This window comes from Pongo pygmaeus, chromosome 11 (genome assembly GCF_028885625.2).
Source record: "Pongo pygmaeus isolate AG05252 chromosome 11, NHGRI_mPonPyg2-v2.0_pri, whole genome shotgun sequence".
NCBI classification, from domain to species: domain Eukaryota; kingdom Metazoa; phylum Chordata; class Mammalia; order Primates; family Hominidae; genus Pongo; species Pongo pygmaeus.
The window spans coordinates 51087273-51101320 of NC_072384.2; the positions used below are offsets into that span (position 1 = coordinate 51087273).

Consider the following 14048-nt stretch of genomic DNA (forward strand, 5'->3'; position numbering starts at 1 on the left):
GCCTCATTCTAAGAAGTTGGTGTTTAATTCTACAGAAAATAGGAAAGCAGCCAAAAAGTTATCTTCTTTTTAACATCAGAGGGGAGCGCCCATGGCAGCGTCCCAGTCTGGGTGGGTGGAATAGGGGGTTGCAGGTAAAACGGGGAAGGGCACCTGGGCCTCCTGGGACTGGCAGCCGAGTAGTTGCACTAACACATCTCTGAGCTTTTTCAGCAAAGACAGAGTTGAGAATTCCAGAAATGCTGACTGGCTAGACACGGTGAGGGCCGGGGGAGGGGGGGCGGTCTTTGTTTCCTGAAATTCTTGAACATATAATGCATGGTTTCCTGTAACAGGACCTATATTATAGGTTTGGCTAATAATTCAATCCTTTCTGACTGGGGAGTAAGACTTGATGTTTTTAGTTTTTGGTGACAATTAAGAGCTAGCTATACAAGCACAAAAATTACGGTCTCATTTCCAAAATAAAATTACTTAAGATGGTGGCAATTCCACCTAAATTCTCTAAATTATGCTCTGTGTGTTGATTTATGCTGCCAAAGAAACAATATTTTCCTTGCTGGTGGCACAAAGCCAGGTGAAATAACTAACGCATCAGCTGACAGAATCTTAGATTCACAAAAATCTCCACAGGCTTATACCCACAGGCTCAGTCTAAGAAGAAGAAATTACAGAGATAAATGCCAATCTTTGAACAGAGATAATTACCAAATGCATAAATGCAGGATGGAAGAAACCTAGCTTTAGTCCACATAAGATGTCTTAGAGTTTAAGTTGGTCTCAAGTTCTGTGTGCACCAGCAGTGACAGCTGCCAATGTACCCTGGGAGCACAGGATGCAGAACAGAGGTCAAATGTCCAGAAGAGGAAATACGATAGTTAAGTGTATTCTACGTGAGTCATTCCCCACTCATAGTATTTTGCTCAGTTCTGAGGGTCACATTTTACTAGTGATGCCATGTGAGGAATGCCAAGGAGCTTGGGATACTGGATTTGAAGGTGAACCTGGGGTGAAGGTGGCAGGGGAGGCACCCTAGTGCTGCTCTCCATCTCTGGGGGTCGGCACAGATTTGTTCTGTGCAGCTTCAGAGGACTATGTGAGTTTACAGAGAGAAATATTGTGACTCAATACGTCAGAAGATTTCTCGTAAATTTTCCAGAACGAATGGACTGATTTATGAGATCAGCTCCTTGTCATTGGGAACCCTTAAGCAAAGGCAGGTCAAAAACCTATTTGTGGGGAGGGGTCCCTTTGCACTAGAGTGGAGGCTTGACTCTCTGCCTAGGCCTCTGTGATTCTGGAATGATGGCACGTGGCCCTGTGCACACTGAAAGTGAAAGGAAATGGGCTTGCTAATATTTACACTGACAGATATTTCTCTCTCTCTCTCTCTGTGTGTGTGGGTTACCTGGTGGTACTGTGGATTTTAGTTCTTGCCTTTAATCTTATACACTAAAAATATTAAATTTGGATCCTAAACCACACTTAGGAACAATATATGGAAAATATATTTACTACAGTTATGCTTTAGCATAAAGGGGAGATACATGTATAGGTCAATTGCTAATTTCCTAACTTCAAAAAATAATAAAAGAAAATGGTCTACATAATCTCATGGTTACAGCTTAAATAATTAGTTCATGTCATTTGTATTTCCTAAATGATAATTCATATTGCGTAAAGTTTGACATTTATGATGGTGATTGAGAAATGCAAGAGTTGTTATTCACATGAAGCATGAAAAGGATTCTTTCTAAAGCTGTCATTTGGTATCACATCATCATAGAGTAGATCAACTGAAATAAGCAGTAGTGTGCAAATGTCAAAGAATCTGCTCTCACCTCACTGTAGTTTATTTTGTTCATTCTTGCCAACATAATTTCTGGTGTGTCTGGCATTATGTGGATCTGAGTCTTGTCTTTGTCCCAGGCTTCTGTGTATAAACGCTATCAAAGAAAATACACAAATTCATCAGGAAAAAAGTTCTGTGTATAGTTAACAGGAATTTTAGGGCCACAAAAACTTTATATATAAAAAAGAAAAGGTTACGTGTCTTATACACATTATGTGTTTTATGCACATCTTCAGGTAATAAGTTCATAATGGAATGTGTATTTATAAATGCCTTCTAATAATCTGAAATGTATGTTAACAAAAGGAAAATGAGAATAAGCATATTTTATGCAGACTATTTTTTGATAAACTATGCTACTTTATCAAAATCATGAAACAATGACTGAATATCAAAATATACATGATATATATCAGTTATTAATAGATAGATGACAAGCCGATAGATAGACAGATAGATAGTTGCCTTTTATTGCTCAATGTTCTTTCTTTCCTCATTAATGTTTCTTTTTTGTTGATTCAGCTTTAGGAGCCCCACTTTGATTCTTAATTTTGAAGTCTCACCTTGTTCATAGTGATGGCATTATTTTTGGCCAACACTTGTTCCAGAGAGTCAGTCACACTGGTAAATTTGAATCTGTCTGGAGGCTGGCGATAGATTTTATCACTCAAAATTTCAGTTGCCCTTTTGCATTTTTCCACATCCAAAGAGCCAATGGGCACCCAGCCAATGCCTCTCATCCACTGGAGATCAGACTTGTACATATTCTGTTGACACAAATAGTCAATAAATATTTATCTCTGTATCAGCAATGCATTTTCATCTGAAGGATAAGAAATCAAGTAAAAGCACTCTCAAAATTTAGTTTGGTGGACGGGCCAGGTATCACACAATATTTCATTTTGGTCTGAAGGGTTAAAGGATTAGAATTCCTGTGGATAAAGGCATGCTATTTGCCTCCTGCAGGGGCTAGTGAGCTTGTGCCATATATTGCCATTTTCTCCAAGAGGTGTTAAATAATTTCCCACCTCTGCACGTTACTATGACTCTCAGTACTCACATCGCTCTGGAGGTCATAGGCCTGCCGAGCATGGATGACGTCGCTCTGGTCAGGCAGGCATGTCCACTGGTGCAGGTAGTTCTTGTAGTCCACGTCGCTGACTAAGGTCTGGCACTTCTTGGCCAGCACCACCCCCAGCATGTCCACTGGGCTGCTGAACTTGGTCTTCCACTTCTCAAAGTCCTTCTTGTACTCTCTGTCACTCTGGATCTTGGCCACGTGCATGGACCACATCATCTTGGGGTCATCGTGTATAGCTCGGGCACCAATGTGGTGTCCGAGCTGCTTACGATAGCCTTCTTTGTACTTGAACTAAAAGAAGAAAAAGACAGATAGTCATTTGTTTTAACTTTTAGTAAAAAGCAATCACTAAGCCTAACTTGCTCTATTTATTAAAAAAAAAAATTTCCCTGAATATATAAATTATATGATAGATGTAAAAACAATTTAGAAAATAAATATGGCATATATCATCACATATGAAATATATATCTTATATAAAATATGTATCATATAGATAGGCATTACTTTAATACATTCTTTAATGTTAAAGTAATTCTATTAGAATTTAGAATTTGTTTTTAAAATATTTAATTTTTAGATGTATAAATTTCAGATTATGCTGCAATGACAATGACAATAAAAATGAAATTCTCCTGCATGGGTTTTGTATGCTCACTGATCCAAAATTTCATTGAGTATCTACTATGTGTCAGGCACAATTCTAGATAAGCACTGCAGATTCAATAAGAATTATCTCTGCCTGCAAAGAGTGTCTGTATATTTATACACACAGAAAAAAAAGAAAAATTAAGATGTAATTCTGCCACTAAAATAATTTTTTATGATTCGTGTGTGAGAATATAATTAGAATAGAAGTCATACTGTATATGGGTTTGTGCCTGCTCTTTTCAGTTATTATATAAGCATTTCTATGTGTCATTGAATAGTCTTTGCACACATGACTGGTTTTTTTTGTTTTTTTGTGTGTTTTTTTTTCAGAAAGCATCTCTATCTGTTGCCCAGGTTGCAGTGCAGTGGTACAATCATGTCTCACTGCAACCTCCAACTCTTGGGCTGAAGTGATCCTCCCGCCTTAGCTTCTGAGTAGCTAGCACTACAGGCATGTGCCACCACACCTGGCTCATTTTTAAGTTTTTTGTAGAGATAGTGTCTTGCTATGTTGACCAGGCTGGTCTCAAACTCCTGCCCTTAAGTGATCCTCCCGCCTTGACCTCCCAAAGCACTGGGATTACAGGTGTGAGCCACGGTGCCTGACCTATACATATGATTTTTAATGACAGGCAGGTATTTCATTATATGGTATTTAACCCTTCTGTGATTGTCATTTATTCTTAAATTATGATTACTTCCTATATTTTGGAAATAAAGAAAAAATCTAGAGGTTTTTTCCATAGACAAAAGAAATGGAAAGATAAAAATTTTTAGAAATGTGAGCAAATCCTTTTTTTTATTTATTATACTTTAAGTTCTAGAGTACATGTGCACAACGTGCAGGTTTGTTACATATGTATGTATGTGCCATGTTGGTGTGCTGCACCCATTAACTGATCATTTACGTTAGGTATATCTCCTAATGCTATCCCTCCTCCCTCTGCCTATCCTACGACAGGCCCCAGTGTGTGATGTTCCCCACCCTGTGTCCAAGTGTTCTCATTGTTCAATTCCCACCTATGAGTGAGAACATGCAGTGTTTGGTTTTCTGTCCTTGTGACAGTGAGCAAATCCATCTTTTAAAGAAAGCAAATATTTGTAACCCACCACCTGATATAGAAACAAACATATGTTCCACATGAATCGTTGAACTTTGAATAATGTGTCCTATAATTCAGCCCTTGTAGATTCATTGGTTCATACAGCATGGGTTGGGTTTTGAAGGAACCCTACAATAAGCTCAATTGTGTATGAGAGATACATCATTGGAAAAGCCAAAAAAATTATCTGAACTATAGTCAAGTATCTAATACTTTTGTTCAGCAGGAAATGGACATGTTTTGAAATGCATGTTGCTATGGACTCAACCATAACTAGAATTTGGCCTTTGTGTTGATAACTCTATTACCATTATTTTAAACCATTCATCGAAACAATAAACTGTTAGCAACAGCTTTAACCTCATGGCTTACTTGTGCCACTATAAATCCAGGAGAGAAAAATAAATCTTTGAGCCAAAGCTAAGGCAAATAACTTTCCAAGTATACTTACTTCACTTGCAATATCTCTGGAGGCCTTGGCTGCCTTGATAGGAATGGCATCTACCCGCATATCATAACCTTTCCTCTTGGCTTCTTCTAGGCCAAGCTTATACAATTTCTAAAATAGACATTAATAGTAAGTTGGATTTATAAAGTGCATTGTAAGCAAAATGTATCATGCACTATGAATATATTACTTACCTCACTGTAATTTACTTTGTTTTGTTTAGCTAATAAAACTTCAGGGGTGTCTGGCATAATGTGGACAGTGGTTTTATCTTTATCCCAAGCTTCTGTATAGAGGCGCTAAGAGAAACAGAAAAACATGACTGGTATAGGCCAGTAGTAAATAGACACATGCAGACAGTCTGATTTTTAATGAGAATCAAGAAATTCAGCTCAGTGAATCGGTATTTGTGACATTTTCAGGTCTAAATGTCTTGTGTCAATAAGAAGCACAATACTTTAAAACCACATTAGTACCAAGCAAAGGAATCAAGAATAAGTTTTCTTTTATACAGACTTCAGTGTTTCCATAAACAAAAAGATTAATAACCTCCTCAAACAAAGATAGGACTTACATGATTCATGGTAATAGCATTGTTTTTTGCCAAAACCATTGGTATGGAATCCATAAGGCTGGAAAACTTAAATTGATCTGGGTGCTGACGGTAAACATGGTCACTCAAAATCTGGGTGGCTCGTTTGTTTTTCTCATCCTCGAGAGAACCACTAGTCATCCAGCCAATGCCTTTTAGCCACTGAAGGTCTGACTTGTACAAATTCTGAAAGTGCAAGTGACAAATTTGTCATAATTAAATCATTTATCACAATTTGTCATAATTTGTCATAATTAAATCATTTGCCCCTAAATAAAAGTTCATATTATATTATATATATTTTTAACACTTGAATTATTAGAAAATTCTAAATTTTGGGTATGAATTATAGATCAACAAAATATTCAGATTAAAAGCATATCTTTAAAAACATTTTAAACAGAAGCACATAGGAAAGGACTCAATCCTTTGATTGTCTAGCTTGACAATCTAGAGGCTTCCACCAAAGCAATGGGGCTTTGCTGGCTCTTTCTTTGTGGAATAATGGTGCCTCCAGATGTCTGGGTGACTAGACGGGGCTTGGGCATTAGTCCAGGGTAATTGTGTAAACTCAACTCCCCTCACTACGGGACTCTGATACTTTAAAAAGCAGACATAATGTTTTGTTGGCCAAAGGAAAATCTTAGACTCACATCGCTCTGGAGGTCATAGGCCTGCCGAGCATGGATGACATCACTCTGGTCGGGCAGGCATGTCCACTGGTGCAGGTAGTTTTTGTAGTCCACGTCACTGACTAAGGTCTGGCACTTCTTGGCCAACACCACCCCCAGCATGTCCACTGGGCTGCTGAACTTGGTCTTCCACTTCTCAAAGTCCTTCTTGTATTCCCTGTCACTCTGGATCTTAGCCACATGCATGGACCACATCATCTTGGGGTCATCTTCAATGTTCCGGGCTCCAATGTGGTGGCCCAGCTGCTTGCGAAAGCCTTCCTTGTACTTGTACTAAAGAAAAAAAAATGTGTCTTATTCCTTTCAAAATTTACTTCTGTTGCCATCTTTGTGGCAAATTACAAAGCGCATTAACTCTAAATATTTTACCAAGCCTAGAGAGCCAAAGACTTCAGTCTTTTGATAGAAAGATTAAAGGCTAAATTCAGCTATGAAATTCCATACATAATAAATGCATCCTTGATCTTATCCTCATCCCACGCTGCATGGGATCATTTTATTCCATTGTAACTTGTTACCCCTTAGATTTTGTTCAATTTAAAATTAAATTGAGACTGCTTTGAAGTGATAAATTGCAATCAAATCAATATCAACAGAGGATAAAATCTTACTTCACTGGCAATTTCCCGGGAGGCTTTTGCTGCTTTGATTGGTATGGCATCAACAGGAAGATCGTAACCTTTTCTCTTCAGCTCCTCATAACCCATTCGGTAGAGTTTCTGTTAAGCAATGAAGATCATTTTGGGAAATACTGTTCCCCATAGACAAATATAGCATAATGATCAAATGTGCTAAATATTTTGAGTCCATGAGAATAGCATCTGTGCCCTAGAATACTCAAATGTAATTAGAAATTATGCCCATTGATTACTAATGATCCTGTTTTAAACTTTAAAGCTCTTCAATTACCTAAATCAGCAAAATTGTCAGCTCTTCCCAATTCAGTCATGCATTGGTTAATGACAAAGATACATCCCGAGAAATGTATTGTTAGGTGATTTTGTCCTTGTGGGAACATCACAGAGTGTACTTATGCAATCTTAGATGGTACAGCCTACTACACACCTAGGCTATATGGTATAGCCTATTCCTCCTAGGCTACAAACCTGTAGAGCATGTTAGTGTAGGCCACTGTAACACAATGGGAAGTATTAACATTTGTGTATCTAAATACAGCTAAACATGGAAAAGATACAGCAAAAATACAGTATGATTATGTTACGGGACCACCGTCCTGTATGTGTGCCTTTGTTGGCCAAACTGTTGTTATACAGTGCTTGTCTATGCTTGCAAGAATCAGGCAGAAGTAAAACAATAGAGCAATGAAATGGATTATTATTGAGGTGCTGTTTTTCAATTCACATGGACTGTTTCATTAGAAGTTTTTGTTAGAAAAGAGCTATGGCTTTTCATCTAATTCTTCTAATGGGGAAAAATCATGCCTAAGGGGTTATCTCTTCTATGTAGCTGATGCATTGTGAAATAGTCTGTCTCCCAAAATGGGACCATCCAAAATAGGATCCACATCTATAGGTAAGATACTGAGTCCACCATAATTTCTAAAACTTAAGATGTTTTGAAGAAAGTTTAAATAATGAATTTTAAAAGCTTAAGTGAAAGAATTTGTTTTTTCAGATCTGTGACATAATTTAAAAATTGAGAGTATAATTTAAATGTACTTTTATCCAGAAACCAGATTATTTAAAGTACCTATTGATCTTGGACTTGTGTTTATCTGTTAGTCCTTCCGTGGCACTACTTTAATACATTCTTTAATGTTAAAGTCATTCTATTAGAATTTAGAATTTGTTTTTAAAATATTTAATTTTCAGATGTATACATTTCAAGAGATTATGCTACAGTGACAATGACAATAAAAATGAAATTCTCCTGCATGGGTTTTGTATGCTCACTGATCCAAAATTTCATTGAGTATCTACTATGTGTCAGGCACGATTCTAGATAAGCACTGTAGATTCAATAAGAATTGTCTTTGCCTGCAAAGAGTGCCTGTCCACACTGGGAAGAGCAATATATCCACCTTATGATGATATGTATAACAATGGACTGCAAGGAACAGAGAATACAGACTCCCCATTCTGCCTGACATAGTGAGTACTAACATTTCGATGTTCAATCTAAAAGCCACTAAATAAGGAATCTAAGTCATATGTAGTTCATTAAAATAATTCAGGGATTCAGAGAACTTCTAGAAAATTTCACTGATTTAGAAACAATTAAAATGAGCTTTCTGAAAACACATGCTGAATTTGAAAACTTACATCACTTGTGTTGATTAAGTTTGCTTTAGCCAGAACAATGTCAGGTGTATCAGGCATGATGTGGATCTGAGTCTTGTCTTTGTCCCAAGCTTCTCTATAAAGTCTCTAAAATAAGAAATAATAATTTTTCAGTGGTGTTGTTAGATTAGTGAATGACACAGTTGGCGTCAAACAGAATTGCTGAATTTATCTGAATTAAACATTATACAGAATTGATAACATAAGCAGACAACATAAGCAGAAAATAGATGCAGTATTTCTTGACTTATCTGGGACATGACTGCCTTTCAAAACAGAGATTATGGGTCACATTTTCAAAGTTACAGATAATCCTGCCTACAAGAAATCAATCTAGATAATTACATGCTTTGCCAATATTATCAAATGAAATAGGCTTCTCCATCTTTTGGGTTGTGTCCCTCAGTGTTTAATTGAGAGGTAGCCCTTGCCTTTTCAAAAGATGTCTTATTCAAAGTGTGCCTAGAAATCAGGAATTTTTATTTCTTATGTGGCTTGTTTTTATTACTATCATTATTTTGACACGGAGTCTTACTCTGTTGCCCAGGCTGGAGTGCAATGGCGCAATCATGGCTCACTGCAAACTCTGCCTCCTGAGTTCAAGTGATTCTGTTGCCTCAGCCACCTGAGTAGCTAGGATTACAGACATGCACCACCATACCCGGCTAATTTTTGTATTTTTAGTAGAAACGGGGTTTCGCTATGTTGGCCATGCTGGCCTTGAACTCCCCACCTCAGCCTCCCAAAGTGCTGGGATTACAGGTGTGAGCCACTGTGTCCAGCTTCTATGTGGCTTAGCATTTATAGTTATACCTCATAGTCATTGTGAAGGATTAGGATTCCCAAAAGGATTTTTTTGGGGAGGAATTTATCAAAATATCTTGGATGTCCCAGAGCCATCCTTATGTCTCTTCAACAGAAGACAAGGGGATCCAAACAAAAATTTCACTGACTTACTAAAACTACGAATTTTTTTTTTTTTTAGATGGAGTTTCACTCTTGTTGCCCATGCTGGAGTGCAATGGCGAAGTCTTAGCTCACTGCAACCTCCACCTCCCAGGTTCAAGCAATTCTCCTGCCTCAGCTTCCCAAGTAGCTGGGATTACAGGCACCCACCACATGCCCAGCTAATTTTTGTATTTTTAGTAGAGATGGGGTTTCAGCATGTTGGCCAGGCTGGTCTTGAACTCTTGATCTCAGGTGATCCACCTGCCTCGGCCTCCCAAAGTGCTGGGATTACAGGTGTGAGCCATCGTGCCTGGCTAAAACTAGGAAAATTTGATTAAAAACAGAATATTTACACAGGGCAGAAAATCTCCCTGCCAGATTACTTATCAATTACAAAGGATAAAATGGTTACTCGACAGTATAGTAACCTGGCAATATCACTTTAACCAAGTGTTTAAGTTATTAGTAATAGAACAAACGGATATCCTGTGCCTCCTGATATGAGGTACTGAGGAGGACACAATGTGTGATCTCCTGCTGAAAAGATAATCTGAGTCCATCACAGGAACCCACCAGAAAACCCAAATGGAGGGAGATTCTACAAAATAACTGACCTATGTTCTTTACGAATGTCAAAAACTTGGAAGGCAAAGAAACAGTGAGGAACTAGTCCAGAGTAAAGGAGACTAAAGACATAGCAAGTAATGCAACCTGTGGTCTTGGATTAAATCCTGAGCCAGAGAAAATATTTTCTTTTCTTATAAAGGATATTAGTGATAAAATTAAATAAATTCTGTAGACTAGCAGACCAGTGAAAATTAATTTTGTGATTTTAATCATCACAATGTGATTATGTGAGAATGTTCTTATTCTCAGGAAATACAGACGGAATATTTAGGCATCATGAAGCAATTTAATTTCTCATATAGATATATAGATATAGATATAGATCTGAGAGAAAGAAAGGGAGAAAAAGACAAAAAGAGAAAGCAAATGTGGTAAAATTTTAACATTTGGGGAATCTGGGTATATGCACACACACATACACACACATGTGAATTACATGTACTATTTTTTCAACTTTTCTGAGTGCCTGAAATTATTTCAATATACATTTTTTTTGTCTCATTGTTTCCTTAAACTTGTCCATTTCCCTTTGAGGTGTGCAGCATGAGATGTGTGTGTCTGGCACTTTTCTTTTTCCTGCACATGTTTGCCATGGTGCATATAACCCAGAGAAGCCAATTAAGACCCTCAGCACCAAAACAAAGCAAGGCTTGTTAATTTCCATATGTGTGTATCCCAGTTCTGCACTACCCTTTTGGATTTAGTAACACCAGAGTTTCTCTTTAAAAAATTTTTTTATTTCCATATATTCATGGGGCACAAGTGCAATTGCATTGTGGTGAAGTCAGGGCCTTCAGTGCATCCATCACTGGAGCAACACACATTGTACCCACCAAGCAAACAGCAGAGTTTCTCTACCTCCTAACCACTGATATTGTGTACTGGATGATTCTTTGTTGTGGGGGCTGCCCTGTGCATTGCAGGGTGCTTAGCAGCATCCCTGGCTTCTACCCACTAGATGCCAGTAGCATGCCACTCCCCAGTTGTAAAAACCAAAAATATTTCTAGATGTTGCCAAATGTTCCTGTGGGACAAAATTGCTTCTGGTTGAAAGTCACTAAGTTAGACTATTTCTTCAATGGCATGCGCCACTTTCACCCCATGGAATGCAGAGAAAATGCTATTATTATTTACACTGGGATAGGTGTAACAGTCGATTCAGAAGGAGAGACAGCAAGCTCAAGGACCCCAGCTGTCCCGGGTTTTGTGTGGCGGTCCTGAGGCCTGAGAGCTCCATGTTTCAGCATTCCCCAAACTAGAGCACACTGCTGGGGAGTCCTGTCCCAGAACATGTATATTGATAAACTTAATGATCTAGGGGTTCTCATTTGGTCACCTTATTAGTTCAGATCTTTTTATCTCCTGTTTCATGGAGAGAAAAGAAACTTGGATTCCAAGAAGGGAGAAATATTTTGTACAAATTTGTTGTTTCCTCATTTTGTTGGATTCTGACTGTCATCATAAAAACAGTAAAGAATAAGTAAATGCTTAAACATTCATAATGAAGCTGACAGATCAGCATTTACTATACATTCTGGAAATCAACATTATAAAAAGTCTGTGAGGGGTTAGTTAGGAAAAGAGGAACTACAGTTTATCAATGCTCATTCTAAGCTGATTATGGGCTTATATATTATATAAAACTTGATATATATGATATATGTAAAGTGTATAGCATATTACATATAGTATATATATTCAGATCCTCCTGAGACCTACAGTATATATATTTAGATCCTCCTAATAACAGATGGTTATTATATATCTATTTAAATCTTCTTACCAATTACAGATTTCAGGGCACATACTTCAATATTCTGTAATGTTCAAGGTTAGGCTTTTAGCTGAGCAGTGTTGAGTAATCTTTCCCTTCTTTGCATATAATTACTCCACCCTGCTATCTTTTACGTATTTTTTTCAATGAATATTTATTGAGTACCTATTATGTGCTAGATACTGGTGTCAGAGCTGGTGAAGAAAATAAGTTGAAGATAGAATAGATACTTATTTACAGTGACAGAATTATCCATTTATCTTGATTCAGCTAAACTAAAAGCATTATAATCATTTGTCAGGAAATACACTCTTTATAACACATCCATTGTGCCTGTGTAAGGTACTCAGAAACTTTCCCCCTCATACACTCTACCCCAACAAAAAACATCTGGGGTTTTGTTTTTTCCATGCACTCAAGTTTCAAAGAAAAACAGTTTGTTCGATCATTTTCCCATTACATTTTGGTTAAATAATAAATAAGCTCTGGGTGACAAAAACTGACACTGACCCATTTTTACATGATTCAGTGTAGGATAGTTGCTAATTCAAATAAAGTGATCCAATATAAAATTTTATATGGTGATGTATGAGGCAATGCTTTGTGGTTCTACTCATTTATTAAGCAAGTGCTATTGAGCAAACACTAGGTAGCAGGCACTATAATCTATTTTATTTATTTCCAGAGTGCTACTCACATCACTCCTATTTTTGGCATTTGTCTTTGCCAGAACTATGTCCATGGCATCAGGAATGCTGGTGAACTTGTTTCTGTCTGGAGGCTGACGATATTGCTTCTCACTGATGATTTCCGAAGCCCGCTTGTTCTTTTCTGCCTCTAAAGAACCCAAGGGACTCCATCCTATGCCTCTCAGCCACTCAAGGTCAGATTTATATAGATTCTGTGAAAAGACAGAGCAAGGCTTCAAAATCCCATTCTCACCTGGACCCTTGATTCAAGTGATTCTATGCATTACAAACAGAAGCATTTTAGATTTTCAATAATAATTCCTAGTTTCTGCTTCTCTTTGACTAAATAGCTACTCATATAAAATATGAATTAATATATAAACTATTGGATTTAATAGAAACTGACCTCACTTTGCAGTTCATAAACTTTCTTAGCTTGCACAACATCGTTCTGATCAGGCAGACATGTCCACTGATGCAAGTAGTTCTTGTAGTCCACATCACTAACCAACTCCTGACACTTCTTGGCCAGTACCACTCCCAACATGTCCACTGGGCTGGAGAACTTAGTTTTCCACTTCTCAAAGTCCTTCTTGTATTCTCTTTCACTCTGCATTTTGGCTACATTCATGGACAACACAAGTTTTGGGTCATCTTGCAGACTCCGGAATCCAACATGGTGGCCAAGTTGCTTTCGGTAGCCTTGTTTGTATTTATACTGAAATCAGAGAAAACACAGCTCTTTTAGTACACAAAGGCCAAGTTAAGCTCAACTTGCTTTTTTTTCTTTTCTTTCTTTCTTTTTTTTGAGACAGGGGTCTCACTATGTTTCCCAGGCGGGTCTTGAACTCCCAGGCCTACTCTTCTAGCTTCAGCCTCCCTAGTAGCTGGGAATTACAGGTACATGCCACCTCATCCAGCTTCAGTTTGCCTTGTTTTCATGTTTGTTTTCCAAAACTGAGATGAGAGAAGGGTTGTCTATGCTAACTTAGTATGGAATGTTTACTTACTTAAACTAAGCCTTGTTTACATGGAAGCTTCTGAAGAAATCTAATGTAATTGAGTATCAAGAGAGGTTATGATAAGAAATTAATTCTAACTAGATGCAGAAATATATGTTTGGTTGTGCTAGATATTGTGTATTCTGACTTTGGGGTTGTATTTAATACAGCTCTTGTGATATTCTTATGGAAATGATCATCCTTATGGGCTAAATGGCAGAAAAATCAGGAAGATACATGACTAAGTAAATATGCCTAATAGTGCAGACTAATCTATTAAATAGCAGGAT

At 37.5% G+C, this 14048-nt stretch overlaps 1 protein-coding gene across 4 annotated transcripts in view; it reads right to left on the bottom strand.

The window, feature by feature from the left end:
• NEB (nebulin) overlaps positions 1-14048 on the bottom strand; it is a 247776-nt gene that overhangs the window by 158892 nt on the left and 74836 nt on the right. For 3 of the 4 annotated variants that reach the window (XM_054478962.2, XM_054478961.2, XM_054478960.2), the window contains exons 51-61: positions 13164-13475; positions 12766-12969; positions 8702-8806; positions 7031-7138; positions 6381-6692; positions 5710-5913; positions 5330-5434; positions 5139-5246; positions 2913-3224; positions 2416-2619; positions 1842-1946 (exon numbers count right to left, since the gene is read on the bottom strand). In XM_054478962.2, coding sequence (XP_054334937.1) covers positions 1842-1946; positions 2416-2619; positions 2913-3224; positions 5139-5246; positions 5330-5434; positions 5710-5913; positions 6381-6692; positions 7031-7138; positions 8702-8806; positions 12766-12969; positions 13164-13475 — 2079 coding nt within the window. The remainder of the gene's footprint in view (positions 1-1841; positions 1947-2415; positions 2620-2912; positions 3225-5138; positions 5247-5329; positions 5435-5709; positions 5914-6380; positions 6693-7030; positions 7139-8701; positions 8807-12765; positions 12970-13163; positions 13476-14048) is intronic. The other variant, XM_054478963.2, reaches the window with a different exon arrangement.